Source organism: Lipotes vexillifer, unplaced genomic scaffold (assembly GCF_000442215.2).
Source record: "Lipotes vexillifer unplaced genomic scaffold, Lipotes_vexillifer_v1.1 scaffold1912, whole genome shotgun sequence".
Lineage (NCBI taxonomy): Eukaryota > Metazoa > Chordata > Mammalia > Artiodactyla > Lipotidae > Lipotes > Lipotes vexillifer.
The window spans coordinates 20,840-38,553 of record NW_006788583.1 but is presented as its reverse complement, the minus strand read 5'-3'; the positions used below and the strand labels follow the sequence as shown (position 1 = coordinate 38,553).

Below are 17,714 nucleotides of genomic sequence, written 5' to 3'. Positions count from 1 at the left end.
ATATATATTGTTTGGCCTTTCCATTAAAAAGGTTGCTGACCCCTGACTTCAAACATGGTCAATTTTTGTAACTTTTTCATATGAATTGAAAAATATGTATATTGTCTCTTGAGTAAAAGTCCCTTATAGCCTTGTTAGAATAAGCTTGTTAAGTTGTGTTATACTGATCCTTATATCCTTCCTCATTGAGAGAGATATGTATAAACCTCCCATCATAACTAAATTTGTCTATTTCCTATATTTTAGTCAGGGTTAGCCTTATATATTTTGAAGCTGTACTGTTAGTGCATAAAGAATGTATAAAGGTCCATAACTTTTATATTGTCCTGGTATATTTTTCCTTCATAAAATATGAAGTAGCCCTCTTTGTCCCATTTATTTATGCATATATTTATACATGCCTTGAATTCTTTCTTTGTAAAGCATGTTACTATTCCTGTTTGGACTAGGTTCAACTACATATATTGGGAAAAAAATAATAAATAAAATTAGTTTAAAGAAGAAAGATTTTTTTCTTGGGTAGAAGAAGTCTGGAGATAGGTATTCAAGGGCTCTGCGATACTATCAGGGACCCAGGCTCCTATCTTCTGCTTCACCATCTCGGTGTATGGTTTCCATCCTAAGGTCCCCTCATGGTCCACGAGACTTCTGGAGCTCCAGCCAGCACATCTCCATTGAGGGCCAGAAGGAAGAGGAAAGGTAGGAGGGCAAAAATGGGCTGGTCCCAGCTCTGCCAATTTCTAATAAGTGACCTTCCCAGAAAGCCCCAGAAAACAATTCAATTTTCATCTCATTGGCAGAATTTAGTCAAGTGGCCACACCTAAGCTTCCAGGGAGGCCTGTCAGATCGCTCTGTCTGCTAAAAATTGGCATTGTTACCAAGGACATTTGGATTAGGACAGCTAGCAACTTCTGCCACTCCCTGTTTGTTGCATGTTGTAGTTCTTGTTAGTATCCTTTTCCTGTTATAACTTTCTCCATCCCTTTATTCTCAACCTCCCTCAGTTATTTTGTTTCAGGTATGTCTCTCTTAAATAGAATATAGCAAGATCTTGAGTTACTTGGTTTTAAACAATCAGAACATCTGTCTATTAATAGGTGAGTGTAATGCATTCATTTTATTATCATTGCTGGTATATGTGGCAGTATTCCTGCCATTATTTTTTTTTCTGCTTTCTTTGTGCCATACTTTCTGTTTAATTCTTTTTACCTCTCCTTCCATTTGTTACTCTGATTGAGTTTTCCATTACCTGTTTTTCCAATTTTAGACATTGTCCTTACTGTTTTGATTCTTTTAGATAATACTCTTAATGTTTTACAACATTGTTTTGAAATAATTTCAGATTTACAGAAAAGTTGCAAGGATAGTACAAAGGATTCCTGTGTACCCTTCACCCAGATCCCCCAAATGTCAGAATTTTATCATATTTCTCAATGATTTTTCCTGGACCATTTGAGGATAAGTTACACAAATGATGTCCCTTCGGTGGATATTTCCTAAAGAACAAGGACATTCTCTTACATGACAATAATAAAATAATATCAGGAAATTAAAATTCATATAATACTGTATCTGATCCATAGATGGTATTCTAATTTCATCAGTTTTCCGAATAACATCCCTTACCATACAGAAAACAAAACAAAAAAACCTTTATCCTGGTCCAGGATGCAGACCAGGTTCACACATTGCACATAATTGTCATGACTTTTTAGTCTCCTTTGATTGGAAACAGTTCCTGTGTCTTTTGTGACCTTAATATTTTTGAAGACTACAGGCCAGTTATTTTGGAAAAATGTCCCTCGTTTTGGATTTGTTTATGTTTTATCATAATTATATGGAGATTATATACTTTGGCAATAACACCACAAAAGTGATGTTGTGTTCTTCTCAGTGATTTGTTTTAGGAGGCACATGATATCAATTTGTCCCATCATATGTGATTGCAACTTTGACCATGCCCTTAAGGAAGTGTCTATGAGGTTTTCCACTGTAAATTTTTCCCTTTGAAATTAGTAAGTATCTTGTGGGGAGTTTTAGCATTCATCAATGATCCTTTCCTAATTATTTATTATTAAGATGGTTATCAAAGGCAATGGTCTAATTCCATCATTCCGTCTACATTTACTAGTTAACATTCTACTCCAGGGAAGGGCTTTTCCTTCTTCCCATTTGTTTATTTTTTCATTCATTTACTTATATTAGTGTGGACACCTGGATTCTTATTTTACCAATAGGTTCTAACCCATTATTGTCATTAGCTACTTTGAGACACATAGTAGGCACACACAGTGGAAGCCCCTCCCATGTCCTCTTGACATGCTCCCATCATTTTTTGAGTACTACCTGATTTTCTGGCACAAGAAGATGTTTCAGCTTCATCTCCTCCTTTCCTGCATTCAGCCCTGGATTCAGCATTTCTTCAAGGATCCCTGGTTCCCTTACTTTTTTTAAACAGTTCTATTGAGGTATAATTGACATACAATAAACTACATGTTTAAAGTATACAATTTGATAAGTTTTGACAAATACACACCTATATACACCATCACCACAATCAAGATAATGAACATATCCTTCACCCCTCAAATTTTCTTTGTGCCCCTTTGTAATTCCTCCCCCTTGCCACTTCATATCCCTTCCCTAACCCCAGGAAACCCTGACCTGCTGTCAATATAGATTACTCTGCATTTTCTAGAAATATATATGTATATATATACATATATATATATATAGAAAATGTACTCTTTGTTACCTTTCAAACAACAGAATTATTTTGAGATTCATCCAAGTTATAGCATGTATCATTATTTTTATTACAGAGTAGTATTAAATGATATAATTATTACCACAATTTTTTTATCCATTCACCTGTTGATAGACATTTGAGTTACTTGCAGTTTTTGTCTACTACAAATAAAGCTGCTTTGAACATTTGTGTACAAGTCTTTGTATTGGATATATGCTCTCTCTTCCCTTGGAGAAATACCTAGGAACAGACTGGCTGAATCATATGGTAGGTGTATATTTAACTTTTTAAGAAATTACCAGGGGCTGTTTTCCAAAACAGCCTGCTGGGATTTTTTTATTGGGATTATATTGACTCTATTGATCATTTTGGGGAGAATTGACATCTTAAAAATATTGAGTCTTCCACTCCATGAACATGGTTTATCTCTCCATTTATTTAGGTCTTTAATTCTCTCAACAATTTTTTGTAGTTCTCAGTATACTGGTCTTGCATATCTTTTGTCAGACTTATCCCTACACATTTCATATGTTTATCCTACTGTTCTATTGTTTTAATTTCATTTTCCTACTGTTCATTGCTGCTATATAAAAATACATTTGATTTTTATATATTGAGTTTGTATCCTACAACTTTGATAGATTCACTTGTTAATTTTAGTAGTTTTTTTTGAAGAGTCCATTGGATTACCTACATAGGTCATCATCTGTAAATAGAGGGAGTTTTACTTCTTTCTTTCCAATCTGGATGCTTATGTTTATTTTTGTCACCTTACCACATTCATTGGAACCTCTAATAAGCTGTTGAATACAGTTTAATGACAGTGAGAGCAGTCACAGTAGGCTTGTTCTTGATCTTTGGAGATATCATTCAATTTTTCACCATTACGTATGATGTTACCTGAAGGTTTTTCATAGGTTCTCTCATCAGTTTGAGGAAGTTTCCTTCTATTCCTAGTTTGCTGAGAGTTTTCTATTTCATCAATTATAGATGTTGTATTTTATCAAATGCTTATTCTATAAAAATCTATTTAGATGATCATATAGTTTTTTTCTTTTTCAGTCTGTTAATATTGATGAATTACACTGATTTTTTGATTGCTAAACCAACCTTGCATTCCTGGAATAAACCCCATGAATAATGATGAATTATCCATTTTATGTATTGCTGGATTTGATTTGCTAAAAATTTATTAAGAATTTTTGCATCTGTATACACAAGGGATATTAGTTTGTGGTTTTCAATTTTGGAAAGTCTTTCTATGGCTTTGGTGTCAGAGAAATGCAGGCTTCAGAAAATGAGTTGGATAGTATAGCCTTCTTTTCAATTTAATGGGAGAGTTTGGGTAGAATTGATATTCTTTCTTCCTTAAGTATTTGGTAGAATTCACCATTCAAGCTTTCTGGGCCTGGAGGCTTCTTTGTGGGAACCTTTTTATTTATTTAATAGATATAGGGCTATTCATGTTATCTATTTCTTCTTGAGTGAGCTTTGGTAATTTGTGTCTTTTAAGGTACTTATTCATTTTATCTAAGTAGTTGAATATATTGGCATAAAGTTGTTCATAATATTTTAGCCTTTATTATATGTAAAATCTATAGTAATGTCATCTCTGACTCCTGTGTTGGTAATTTGCATCTTCTTTCTCATTTCTATATTGGTAATTTGTGTCTCTTCTGATAAGTCTGGCTAGAGGTGTAACAGTTTTACTGCATATCTCAAAGAATCACCTTTGGTTTCACTCATTTTCTCTCTTTTTCCATGTATGTCAACTCTGATCTGTGTTATTTCCTTCCTTTTGCTTACTTTGAACTTCCTTCAGTCTTCTTTTTCTAGTTTTTTCAAAGGTGGATGGAAGCTGAGATCCATTATTTGAGGCCTATCTTTTCATATAAATGTTGAGTGCTATAAATTTCCTTCTCTAAGTACTGTTTTAGTTGTATCCCACAAATTTTGGTACACTTTCATTTTTATTAAGTTCAAAATACTTTCTAATTTTTCTTTTGACTTCCTCATTGATCCACAAGTATTTAAAAGTATGTTATTTAGTTTCTAAATACTTGGGATTTTCATGATATCTTTCTGTTATTGATGTTTAATTTAATTCCATTGTGGTCAGAAAAAATACTTTTTGTGACTTGAATCCTATTAAAATTATTTAAAACGTTTTGTTTAATTATATTTTGTTTATTTAATTTTTATATAAATTTCTTTACTTATTTTTGGCCACACTGGGTCTTCCTTGCTGCACACAGGCTTTCTCTAGTTGCAGTGAGTGGGGGCTACTCTTTGTTGCGGTGGCCTCTGTTGTTGCAGAGCATGGGCTCTAGGCATGCGGGCTTCAGTAGTTGTGGCACGTGGGCTCAGTAGTTGCAGCTCACGGGCTCTAGAGCACAGGCTCAGTAGTTGTGGCACCTGGGCTTAGTTGTTCTGCAGCATGTGGGGTCTTCCCGGACCAGGGCTCGAACCCATGTCCCCTGCATTGGCAGGCGGATTCTTAACCACTGTGCCACCAGGGAAGTCCTAATTTTTAAAATTGAAGTATAATTGACCTACAATACTATGTTAGTTCCAGGTGCACAACACAGTGATTCAATAATTCTATACCTTACAAAACAATCACCACGATAAGTCAAGTTACCATCTGTCACCATACAAAGTTATTATAATATTATTGATTGTGTTACCCATGCCATACGTTGAGAATGTTTTATGACCCAGAATGTGGTGTATATAGGTAACTTTTCTGCGTACACCTGAAAAGGATATGTATTTTGCTGTTGGGTAGAGTATGCTTAGAAATATCAATTAGGTTAAGTTTTTTTTAAGTTAATCAAAATCTCTTTATTGTTTCTCATTTAGAGATATAAAGGGCAAAACCAATAAAAATGAAGACATTTACTCAACTTAACAGCTGGTATGCAGTCTGAGACTGTATAGCACTAATTACTCAGAAGGCTGCCTAAGATAGTAATTGCCCTTTTCTCTTCAATACTGATTTTTTTCCCTTCCAATTCATCCCTTAAATATTTCCAGTATAGATCTTTCCCTCCCCAGCCCATTCTTTAAATATAATTTACTCTGTGGTAATAAGAAAACTTAGCAGACTGGAATACACATTTTGTGAAAAGTAAGGGAAGAGAAAAACTTTGCCCTTAAGACATTTTTTGTTGTTGTTGTTAAAATACAACACATACACAGGTGACAGAATGCCAGCAAATATACAGGTGCAAATGTGAACATTGTGCTCATTTCTTAGGCACAAGGAAAAAGAAAAGAGAGTGGAAATTTTATTTTAAACCAAGCTAGAATGTTTCTTTTTTTAATCTCATGCTTTATATTTTTGTTTGTTTTTACTAGTAATTTTATATAAGAATGAGTTTTTAAAACTTCATGTATACAACAAACCTAGGTACAACAATACCTATGTAGTATTCTTGCCACACCTGGGTGTGATAATAAAATATTCAAATCAAAAATGTGGCACATTCTACAAGATGACTGGCCTGAACCTTGAAAAAAATCAATGACTAGGAATAAGGAGACTCATATAAATCAAGATGTTTTATAATGTAGTTCAAGTCTTTACTTTTACTGGCATTTGTGTGCACTGTTCTGTCAATTTTTGAAGGAAGGGTGTTGACATCTCTATAATTGTAGATTTGTCTATTTTCCTCATGATTCTATCAGTTTTTTATTTATAGCTTCTGAAGCTCTGTTACTGTGTGCCTACATGTTTAGGGCTGTTACGTATTTTTTATTTTTATTTTTTTTTCGGTACGCGGGCCTCTCACTGTTGTGGCCTCTCCCATTGTGGAGCACAGGCTCCGGATGCGCAGGCTCAGTGGCCATGGCTTATGGGCCCAGATGCTCCGTGGCATGTGGGATCTTCCCGGACCAGGGCACGAACCCGTGTCCCCTGCATTGGCAGGTGGACTCTCAACCACTGCGCCACCAGGGAAGCCCTATGTATTTTTTATGAATTAACCTTTGTATCATTAGGAAATTATCTTCATCTCTGTTAATATTCTTCTCTCTGAAATTAACTTTGATATTAGTATAACCACACTTACTCTCTTTTGAGTTTTGTTAGCATGTTGTATCTTTTAACTTTTAACTTATTTGTGTCTTTAAATTTAAAGTGTGATTTTTGTAGTTAGCATATAGTTGGGTCTAGGAATTATCCAATCTGACAATCTCTGCCATTTAATTGACATATTTGGATCCTTTACATTTAATGTGATTATTAATGAGGTTAGGTTTAAAATCTACCATCTTGCTTCTATTGTCTATTCGTTTTCTATATTTGTCTCATCTAATTTCTGTTCACTTCTTCCTTTTTCTTATGCCTTCTTTTGGATTGAGTGATTTTTATGATTTAATTTTACCTCCTTTGTAGGTTTATTAGCGATAATCTTTTGTTATATTACTTTAGTAGGGTTTCTCAACATTGTCACTATTGACATCATAGGCCAGACAACTGTAGTGGCAAGGAGAAGTCCTGTGCATTGTAGGATATTAAGCAACATCTGTGGCCTCCACCCACTAGATGCCAGTAGCACTTCCTTGGTTGTGACAGTCAAAAATGTCTCCAGACAGTGCCAAATGTTCCCTGAAGGGTGTAATCACACCTGGTTGAAAAGCACTGGTGTGTGTGTACATATATATATATATATGTACACTAGTAATATTATACTAGTTCACATGCAGTATTAAGAACCTTGCACCACGGTACTTCCATTTCTCTCCTCCTGGTTTTTGTGCTAATACTGTCATACATTTTACTTGTATGTATGCTATAAACCCATAGTATGTTGTTATTAGTTTTACTTTAAATAGTTGATTATCTTTCCAAGCAACTTAAATTAAGAAAAAAATGTCTGTATTTACCCAGTTTCCAGTGCTCTTCATTTCTTTGTTTCCATCTGGCATCATTTTCTTTCTTCTTGAAGAATGTCATTTAATATTTCTGATAATGCAAGTCTTCTAGCAATATATTCTTTCAACTTTTATATGTCTGAAAAACGTCTTTACTTCAATTCCAGTTTTAAAACATGTTTTCGATGGGTAAAGAATGTAGGTTGACTTTTTTTTTCTTTCAGAACCATAAAGATATTTCTCCACTGTCCAACAAGAAAGTGACTATCATCTTTACCTTTTTCCTGTCTACTTAATTTGTCTTCTTTTCCTGATTTCTTTTTTTTTTTAATTGGGGTATAGTTGTTTTACAATGTTGTGTTAGTTTCTACTGTACAATGGAGTCCCTGTGCTCATCTCATCTATTTTATACATATTAGTGTATATATGTTAATCCCAATCTCCCAGTTCATCCCACACCCCCCTTTCCCCCTTTGGTGTCCATACTTTTGTTCTCTATATCTGTGTCTCTGTTTCTGCCTTGGAAACCGGTTCATCAGTACCATTTTTCTAGATTCCACAAATATTCATTAATATACGATATTTGTTCTCTCTTTCCGATTTCACTCTGTATGACAGTCTCCAGGTCCATCCACGTCCCTACAAGTGACCCAATTTCTTTCCTTTTTATGGCTGAGTAATATTCCATTGTATGTATGTACCACCATATCTTCTTTATCCATTCGTCTGTGGATGGACATTGAGGTTGCTTCCATGACCTGGCTATTGTAAACAGTGCTGCAATGAACATTGGGGTGCATGTGTCTTTTTGAATTATGGTTTTCTCTGGGTATATACCCAGTAGTGGGATTGCTGGGTTGTAGGGTAGTTCTATTTTTAGTTTTTTAAGGAAGCTCCATACTGTTCTCCATAGTGGCTGTATCAATTTACATTCCCACCAACAGTGCAGGAGGGTTTCCTTTTCTCCACATCCTCTCCAGCATTTATTGTTTGTAGATTTTTTTAAAAATTTCTTTCTTTATTTATTTTTGGCTGTGTTGGGTCTTCGTTGCTGTGTGAGGGCTTTCTCCAGTTGCAGCGAGTGGGGGCCACTCTTCATTGCGGTGCATGGGCCTCTCACTGTCACGGCCTCTCCCATTGTGGAGCACAGGCTCCAGATGCGCAGGCTCAGTAGTTGTGGCTCACGGGCTTAATTGCTCCGCAGCATGTGGGATCTTCCCAGACCAGGGCACGAACCTGTGTCCCCTGCATTGGCAGGCAGATTCTTAACCACTGTGCCACCAGGGAAGCCCTGTTTGTAGATTTTTTGATGATGCCCATTCTAACTGGTGTGAGGTGATACCTCATTGTAGTTTTGATTTGCATTTCTTTAATAATTCCTGATTTCTTTTAAGATTCTCTTTATCACTGGTTTAAAACTATTTGATTATAGTGTACCATGGTGTAATTGTTTTCATGTGTCCTGTGCTTGGGTTTCATTGAGCTTCTTAGACCTGTGGATTTACATTTTTCATCAAATTTAGGAAAATTTCATCAAAAATTTAGAAAAATTTAGAAAAATCTAAGCTATTATTTCTACAAAATGTTTTCTGTTCTACTCCTCTTCTTTGGATAGTCCAATTACACATACATTTGGCTACTTGATATTGTCTCACGGTTCGTTGCTTTTAATCATTTTTTTGATAGAAAATAAATCTGTGATTTATTTTGTAGCGTCTCAACTGCTATGTCTTCAAGTTCACTGATCTTTTTTCTGTAATGTTTAATTTTCTGTTAACCCTATCCAGTGTACATTTTATCTCATGTGTTGTAATTTTCATTTCCAGAAGTCTGATTTGGGTCTTTATTTCTTTCTGTCTCGACTTAACATGTTAATCTTTGCTCTAGCTTCTTGAAAATATAGAATAGTTATAATATCTGTTTTAATGTATGTGTCTGCTAATTACTATTGCTAGATATGCATCATTTCTGGGTCAATTTCATTTGATTTACTCTCCTCATTATGGGTTGGATTTTTCTGCTGCTTTGCGTGCCTGGCAACTTTTGATTGAATGCAGACATTTTGAATTTTACCTTATTGGGTGTTAGATATATTTATATTCCTAAAAATATTCTTGAGCTTTGCTTTGAGATACTGTTAAAAGAAATAGTTTGATCCTTTTGGGTCTTGCTTTTAAGCTTTATTAGGCAAAAATAATGCAGTCTTTAATGTAAGGTTCATTTTCTCTACTCCTGAGGCTAGACCCTTTTTAGTACTCTGTTGTCTTCTGAATTATGAGATTTCCCATTAAGGCTTTTGGGGACAGGCAGTATTACTGGCCCTGGATATACTTTGAGGACAGTTCCCTTTAATCCTTCTGGGTTATTGTTTCCCTGGCCTTATGTAGTTTCCTCACATATGTGCCCTGATCACTACTCAACTGAACACTTGAAGGTGACCCTCTAAAGATCTCTGGAATTCTCTTTGCTGCTTTCTCCTCCACAGTCCTTTGCCCTGCAAATTCAAGCCTCCTTGGCTCTCCCAGAACCTCAGCTCTATCTTCTCAACTCAAGGAGACCTTCAAGCTCTAGATGGGGTTCCCCTTCCTTTGCTGCAGCCTGGAAACTTTCTTCATGTAGTAAGCTGAGACTTATCTTGCTTCTCATCTCCCAGGTTTCACTGTCCTTCACTGCCTGTTTTCCAAGGTCTTGTGAGTCATTGTTTCACTTTTTTATTCTTCTTTTTACACTTTTTTAGTTGTTTCAAGAGGGGGTAAGTCTGGTCCCCATCCCTCCATCTTAGCCTGTACTGTGATTCTTTTAAGTTAACAATGCTATTTAGAAACCAAGGTCTGGGTGCTAAGTATACTCATTACTCTTAGAGTGTCATTGCTTCTAGACTCTCTCAGTAGATAGAGCTAGAAAGAAGTATGTACGTGTGCATATTCATACACACACACACACACACACACCCCATGAGTTCAAACCAATAACTCCAATCCTTTCCCACATCTTAGTGTTCATTCTAGCATTCTCCCTTTCCATACTTACAACTCTCTTCTCTGACCTAGAGAAACTTTGTTCCTGCTATCCATAATATGTTAACTTATTGCTCAATCCTAGAATATAAGGAAAGTAGTTTCAGAATTGCTAACCTATACAAACTGCTGTGGACTCAATGTCTGTGGCCCCTCACCTACCCCAAAATTCATATGTTGTAGAAGCCCTAATCCATAATGTGATGGTATTTGGAGGTGGAGCATTTGGAAGATAATTAGGTCATGAGGGTGGAGCCCTCATGAATGGGATTACTGCCCTTTTAAGAAGAGACACGAGAGATGATCACTCTCTCCACCATGTGTGGACACAGCAAAAAGGTATCTGCAAACCAGAAGGAGTGCCTTTACCAAAAACCAAATCAGCTGACACCTTGATCTTGCACTTCCTAGCCTCCAGGACTATGAGAAATAAGATCCTGTTGTTGAAGCCACCCAGTCTCTGGTATTTTTGTTGTAACAGCCTGAACTGAGTACTAACCTACTAACTGAAGATCGAAATTTGTTTGAAGTTCTTTTTGTCTTCTTCCTGAGAGTACATACTCAGATGTGTTCAAAAGTTACTTGAGTTTTGTCTTTTTGCCCTCCACCACTTCCCTGTGGTTATTATTATTCTTTTGAAAGAGAGGGCTTTTTCCTGGTTATTTTCCATTTTAGAATTTTTTAAACCCATACATTTTTTTCCCTTTGGGGTATGTGAAATATCAACATGGTTCTAAAAGTCAAAAGTCAGAACTATATAGTTTAGAGTTTATTTTGTGTATCGTGAGATGTGGATCTGATTTTACATCTTTCTAAATGGCTATCCACCTGTCCCAAAACCGCTTACTAAAAAGCTATTCTTTACCCCAGTTATTTTAGATGCTTCCTTTTATCACATTCAATAATTCCCTATTTGTTTAGATCAATTTCTAGACTTTCTATTCTGTCTGGCTATCTATTCATGTACCGGCACATAATTATTGTATGTTTTATTGTCTGCTACAGCCAGTCCTCATTAGGTTTTCTTTCTCTGTGTTTCCCTATTCTTACATGTTTAGTTTTCCATGTGAACTTTACTGTCAACTTGGCTAGCTCCAGCAAAAACTTTTTGGTATTGTGATTGTGTTAAATTTAGTTATAATTAATCTTTATGATGTTTGCATCATCCCTTTTAAGAACACTGGATGTCTTTCCATTTGCTGTAGTCTACTTTTGTGTCTTTCAAGAAAGTGTTAAGTTTTTCTCATATAGATTTTGTGCATGTTTTGTTTAGGTTTATTCCTATTTTACCTTCCTTTTTTAAAATTCAAAATCACTTCATTTCTTAAAATTCTGTACAAATGGGAAGAGAATAATGTGACTGGTCCTTTAACATCATATTCACAATGAAAGAATTTTATAAATTTGAATAAAAATTATCTTGCAGAAAGCAGAGCAAGCTCATTATCAAATCATTTATATAACTAATATAATGTTTGAATCAACTGAATGTTTACAATAGCCATCTTTTTATGACATAATTTCTCTAAAACCTGTCTCACAATTTTGAAAGGATAAGCCATATAAATGAGTGTCACAGGAAAGTAAACAAACTAGCTTGTTAGAGCTAGCAGAGTTCTCACCTTCTCCCCCTTGAAAGTCTGTGACTTAGGGAGTAATGGAACTACAAGTCTCTTTGATGTTTCACATGTAGCCAGAAAGCACTTTGCTAATCAGAAGCTTTCTTTTACTGTTAGAAAACTCATGTACCTGACCTTATTTTTTCTTTCCAAAGAATGGCTAATAAGCTTTACTTCTGCAACTCTAGGGAATATTTTGTCACCAAAAGTTAGGGAAGGTTTGACCTGAGTAGATTGGAAGATGTGGAGGAAGAAACGTGAGTTAGACCATTCATTCTCAAACTTGGCTGAATATTGGAATCACTTAAGCAGTTTAAAAACTATACCTAGCCAATCTGAAAAGGCTATCTAGTGTATGATTCCAACAAAATGACATGCTGTAAAAGGAAAGACAGTAAAAGGATCAGTGGTTCCCAGGGGTTTGACAGGAGGGAGGGATGAATAGCAGAGCTTAGAGAATTTTTAGGGCAGTGAAATTATTCTGTGTGGGTCCCTCCTCCAGAGATGGTGATTTTTATAATGGGGTAAAGGATGAGGCCTGAGTGTCAGGACTTACAAAAGAAAGATCTTTAATGTTCTGACCACAAAAAAAGAAGTGGAAATTATGTGACCTGATGGAGTCTTAGCTATTACTATGGTAGCAATCATTTTGCTATATGTAAGTATCAAATCAACACGTTGTACACCTTCAACTTACACAGTTTGTATGTCAGTTATATCTCAAAAAAGCTGGAAAAAAGAATAGGGGAAAATAAATTTAAAAGTTAATTACACAATTAATTCGTTGCAGCTGTGATAAGTGCTGTAAGGTAATCAGGGAAGTCTTTGCTGAAGAAAGCATTCTTAAGCTGGCTTCTGAGGGGTGAGTAGAAATTAGTCAAGTAAAAATAGGGGGAAACCCCAGGCAGAGGAAACAGCATGTTGGAAGGCCTGACAGGGAAGGAGGTTGTGTGTTCTAACACAGTGGTTCTCAAACTTTGCTGCACATGGGATTCTTTGTTTGCATTTTGAATGGGTTTGTTTTTTCCATTGTGACTCTTTTTATTGTTTGTATATTTGAAGGCTATTATATCTGTATTAACGTTTTTACCTTCCAGAATGATTTTATTCCTTGCATTAATTTTACCTTTGATTCTCTAGCACTTTCCAGATAAATATTATGTCTTATCCATAAATAGAAATAGTTTTATTTCTCCAGCTCCTGTGCCTCTAATTGATTTCTTATGTGTAAGTGCATTGCTTAGTATCTCCTTTATATTTAAGTAACAGTGGAAAATAGTAGGCAGTCTTAACTTTGTTTCTGATCCTTGAGAAATTCCTGTAGCATTTCACTATTAAGTAAGATTGTATTCAGGACTAAGGTATACATACTTTTTCCTATTAAGAAAATATCCATAAATCCATAATTACCTCTTTTGTTCTGTGTTTAATCAGGAATGACTGTTGAATTTTGTTAATTTTTCAGGACCTATGAACGTAATTTTTTCTTTAGATCTATTAATATGATGTATTATATTAATAGATTTCCGACTATTGAACCAAGCTTGCCTTCCTGGAAAAACATCCTACTGGGTTTTCTTAATATGATATTGGGCTATTTTTGCTAATATTTTATTTAGTACTTTTGCATCAACAGTCATAAGTGATAACTTTTTGGAATTTTTTTGTATTGTTTTTATCAGGTTTAGGTTTCCATATTATACTTGATTCATAAGAGTTGTTTGAAGTTTTCTTTCATTTTCTAGGCTCTGGTACAATGTATGTAACATTGGGGGCAATGTATTCTTTGACAATTCCTCTATGAAAGCAATAGGGCCTTTTATTTGGGGGGTGGGGGATAGTTCCTTGATGTATTCCTCTGTTTCTTTTATGGTAATTGATCTATTTATGCTCTTTTCCCTAATGAGGTCAATTTTGGTAAACTGTATTTTCTTAAGAAATTATCCATTTTGTCTCGTTTTCAAATTTATTTGCATAGAGATCTATCTGCCAGGGAGTCTCTTATGGTATTTTAAATCTCTTCTATTTCCACAGTTATCTCCCCCTAGTCATTTCGTATTTTGTATATTTCCTACTCCCACCCTCATTAATTTTTATTTTATCTTTCATTATTTCCTTCCTTATGTTTTATTTTGGTTATTTTCTTGTGCTTTATCTTAGCATTTGGAGTTTGGAATTTATTTAATATATTTTTTGTCTTTCATTTTTATTGATATAAGTGCTTAAGGCTATGAATTTCTGCTGATCTCTGCTTTATATTTCACAGATGCTAGGATAGTAGCAGTCTTTTCACTTTCATTATTTTTAAAAAAGTCGTTTAGTTTTGGTTTCCATTTCACCCATCCATTGTGTTCCTGTCTTCCTTCCCTTCTATCTGGTATCTATACTGTAGCTTTTCCGAAATGGTCCTGCTCCATAACATCCTCAGAAAAGAAACAGAAAACAAACCTGAAGCCTTTCATAGTTGGCCTGTTTCTCCAGCCATTGCCTGGCTAACACTCGTTTTTGAAGACTAAGCTCAACTTTAGGAATTCTTCTCTGATACCCCTCAACCTCCAATACCAACCCAGTTAGTACTTCTGAGAACTAAATAGAATCCTATATTTCCTTTGTCATAATACTTGTAACAGTATATTTTAATATTTTATCTCTCTATTAACATTGTAAGATTCTTGAAACAAATGCTTCCCTTTTATCACTGTATCCCTGATGCTCAATAAATAATTGTTGAATATTCCTTCAGCTATAGACTTCAAAACTAGTATTCTGACCTGTGAGTTCCAGCAAACTCTAGAGCTTCTTCATTCCCTTAGTTTGGTTTGTTGATTTTAGCTTTTCAGTTGAAGTATAACACACATACAGAAGAGCACACTAATTATGTGTCCAGCTCAATCAGCTTTCATAAACATACCCACACAACCTCAACACAGATCACCACCTCCATGAATTTTCACAAAGTGAAATGTGTCTATGAAACTGCAACACATATCAAGAAATGAAACTAACTATCCTTCCAGAAGCCCCCATTGTGGCTTCTCCCAATTGATTATGGTATAGCATCCAGAATATGTAAAGAACTCTTATGCTAAACAATAAAAAGACAAGCAACTCAGTTTAAAAATGGGCATTCAACATGGAACTGGAAGCAATTAGGCAAGAAAAAGAAATAAAAAGTATCCAAATTGGAAAGGAGGAAGTAAAATTATCTCTGTTTACAGATGACATAATCTTATACATAGAAAGCCCCACCACTAAAAAAACTACTGGAGCGAATGAATTCAGCAAAGTTGCAGGATACTAAATCAGTGCCAAAAAATCAGTTGTGTTTGTACACACTAACAATGAACAATCCAAAAAGGAAATTAAGAGGACAATCCATTTACAATAGCATCAAAATGAATAAAATACTTAGGAATAAGCCTAACCAAAAAGTGAAAGACTTGTACAATGAAAACTGCAAAGTCCCATGTACATGGACTGAATAGCTTAATATTGTTAAGATGTCAATACTACTCAAAGCAATTTACAGAATTAATGCAGTCCATATCAAAATCCCAACAGTGTTGTGTTTTGTTTGTCTACAGAAATAGAAAAATCTATCCTAAAATTCATGTGGAATCTCAAGGGACCCTGAATAGCCAAAACAATTTCAAATAAGAAGGACAAAATTGGAATTCTCACACTTCCTCATTTCAAAACTTACTAAAAAGCCACAGTAATCAAAACAGTGTGGTACTAGCATAAAAACGGACATTAAAACCAGTGGAGCAGAATGAGTCCCAAATTAAACTCTCACGTATGTTGTCAAATGATCTTTGACCAAGGTTCCAAAACAATTGATGGGGAAAGGACATTCTCTTCAATAAATGATGCTGGGAAAACTGGACAGTCACATGCAAAAGAATAAAGTTGGGCCCTTACCTTACACAATATACAAAAACTAACTCAAAGTGGAATAAAAACCTAAATGTAAGACCTAAAACTATAAAAGTCACAGAAGAAAATGGAAAAGCTCATGAGATCGAATTTGGCAATGACTTCTCGGATATTACACCAAAAGCACAGGCAACAAAAGCAAAAATAGACAAATGCACTACATTAAACTTAAAAACTTTTTGATCATCAAAGGAAATAATTAACAGAGTGAAAAGGCAGCCTACATCATGGGAGAAAATATTTGCCCATTATATATCTGATAAGGGGTTAATAGCCAGAATATAAAGAGAATTCCTACAACTCAACAACAAAATAACCCAATTTAAAAATGGGCAAAGGACTTTAGCAGACATTTCTCCAAAGAAGATACACAAATGGCCAGCAAACATGAGAAGATGCTCAACATCACTAATCATTAAAAATATGCAAATCAAAACCACAGTGAGATATCAATTCACACCCACTAGGATGGCCATTATCAAAAACACAGAAAAGAACAAATGTTTGGTGAGCATGTGAAGAAGTTGGAACCCTTGTGCCCTGGGAATGTAAAATGGTGTAGTCTGTATGGAAAACAATATGGAGGTTCCTCAGAAAATTAAAACTAAAATTACCATATGATCCAGCAATCTCTACGTATATCCAACAGAATTGAGAACAGGATTTGCACACCCATGTTTATTACAGCATTATTCACAATAGCCAAGATGTGGAAACAACTTCATTTTGTGGGGAGCTATTTTGAGTGGCATTTTTAAAAAGCTTTCATTTACAAATGTTCGTTGCTGGAATATAGAAACAGAACTGATTTGTGTGTCTGTGTTAATCTTGTACTTTATGACCTTGCTAACCTCATATAGACAGTCATGTTGTGTGCAAATAGAAGGAACACATACAGGATTTGTATGTTGAATAATTCAGAACTCATGAATAAAATTAGAGATCTAAATAAATGGAGAGGGGCTTCCCTGATGGTGCAGTGGTTAAGAATCCGCCTGCCAATGCAGGGGACACGGGTTTGAGCCCTGGTCCAGGAAGATCCCTCATGCCACAGAGCAACTAAGCCCGTGCGCCACAACTACTGAGCCTGCACTCTAGAGCCTGTGAGCCACAACTACTGAAGCCCTCACGCCTAGAGCCCGTGCTCCGCAGCAAGAGAAGCCACTGCAATGAGAAGCCCGTGCACGGCAGCAAAGCATAGCCCCTGCTTGTCGCAACTAGAGAAAGGCCACGCGCAGCAATGAAGGGCCGGTGCACGCAAAAATGTAAAATAAAATAAATAAGAAATAAAAAATAAATAAATGGAGAGACATGTCATGTTCGTGGATTAGGTCAGAGTAGCAAATATGTCAACTCTCCCCAAATCTACAGATTTAATAGCAATCAAATTCCCAGCAGAATTTTTTGAGGGACTAGATTCTAAAATTTTATGAAAGGGCAAAAGAACCTTAATAGCCAAAAAGATCTGGGGAGGGCTTCCCTGGTGGCGCAGTGGTTGAGAGTCCGCCTGCCAA

At 35.5% G+C, this 17,714-nt stretch overlaps 1 protein-coding gene across 1 annotated transcript in view; it reads left to right on the top strand.

Moving 5' to 3' along the window:
* The first annotated feature begins 607 nt into the window (after window positions 1–607).
* Window positions 608–17,714, top strand: part of LOC103084799 (lys-63-specific deubiquitinase BRCC36-like) — a 25,419-nt gene continuing 8,312 nt past the window's right edge. Inside the window, exon 1 of the mRNA XM_007461678.1 lies at window positions 608–699. Within this exon, the coding sequence (XP_007461740.1) occupies window positions 608–699 (92 nt within the window). The remainder of the gene's footprint in view (window positions 700–17,714) is intronic.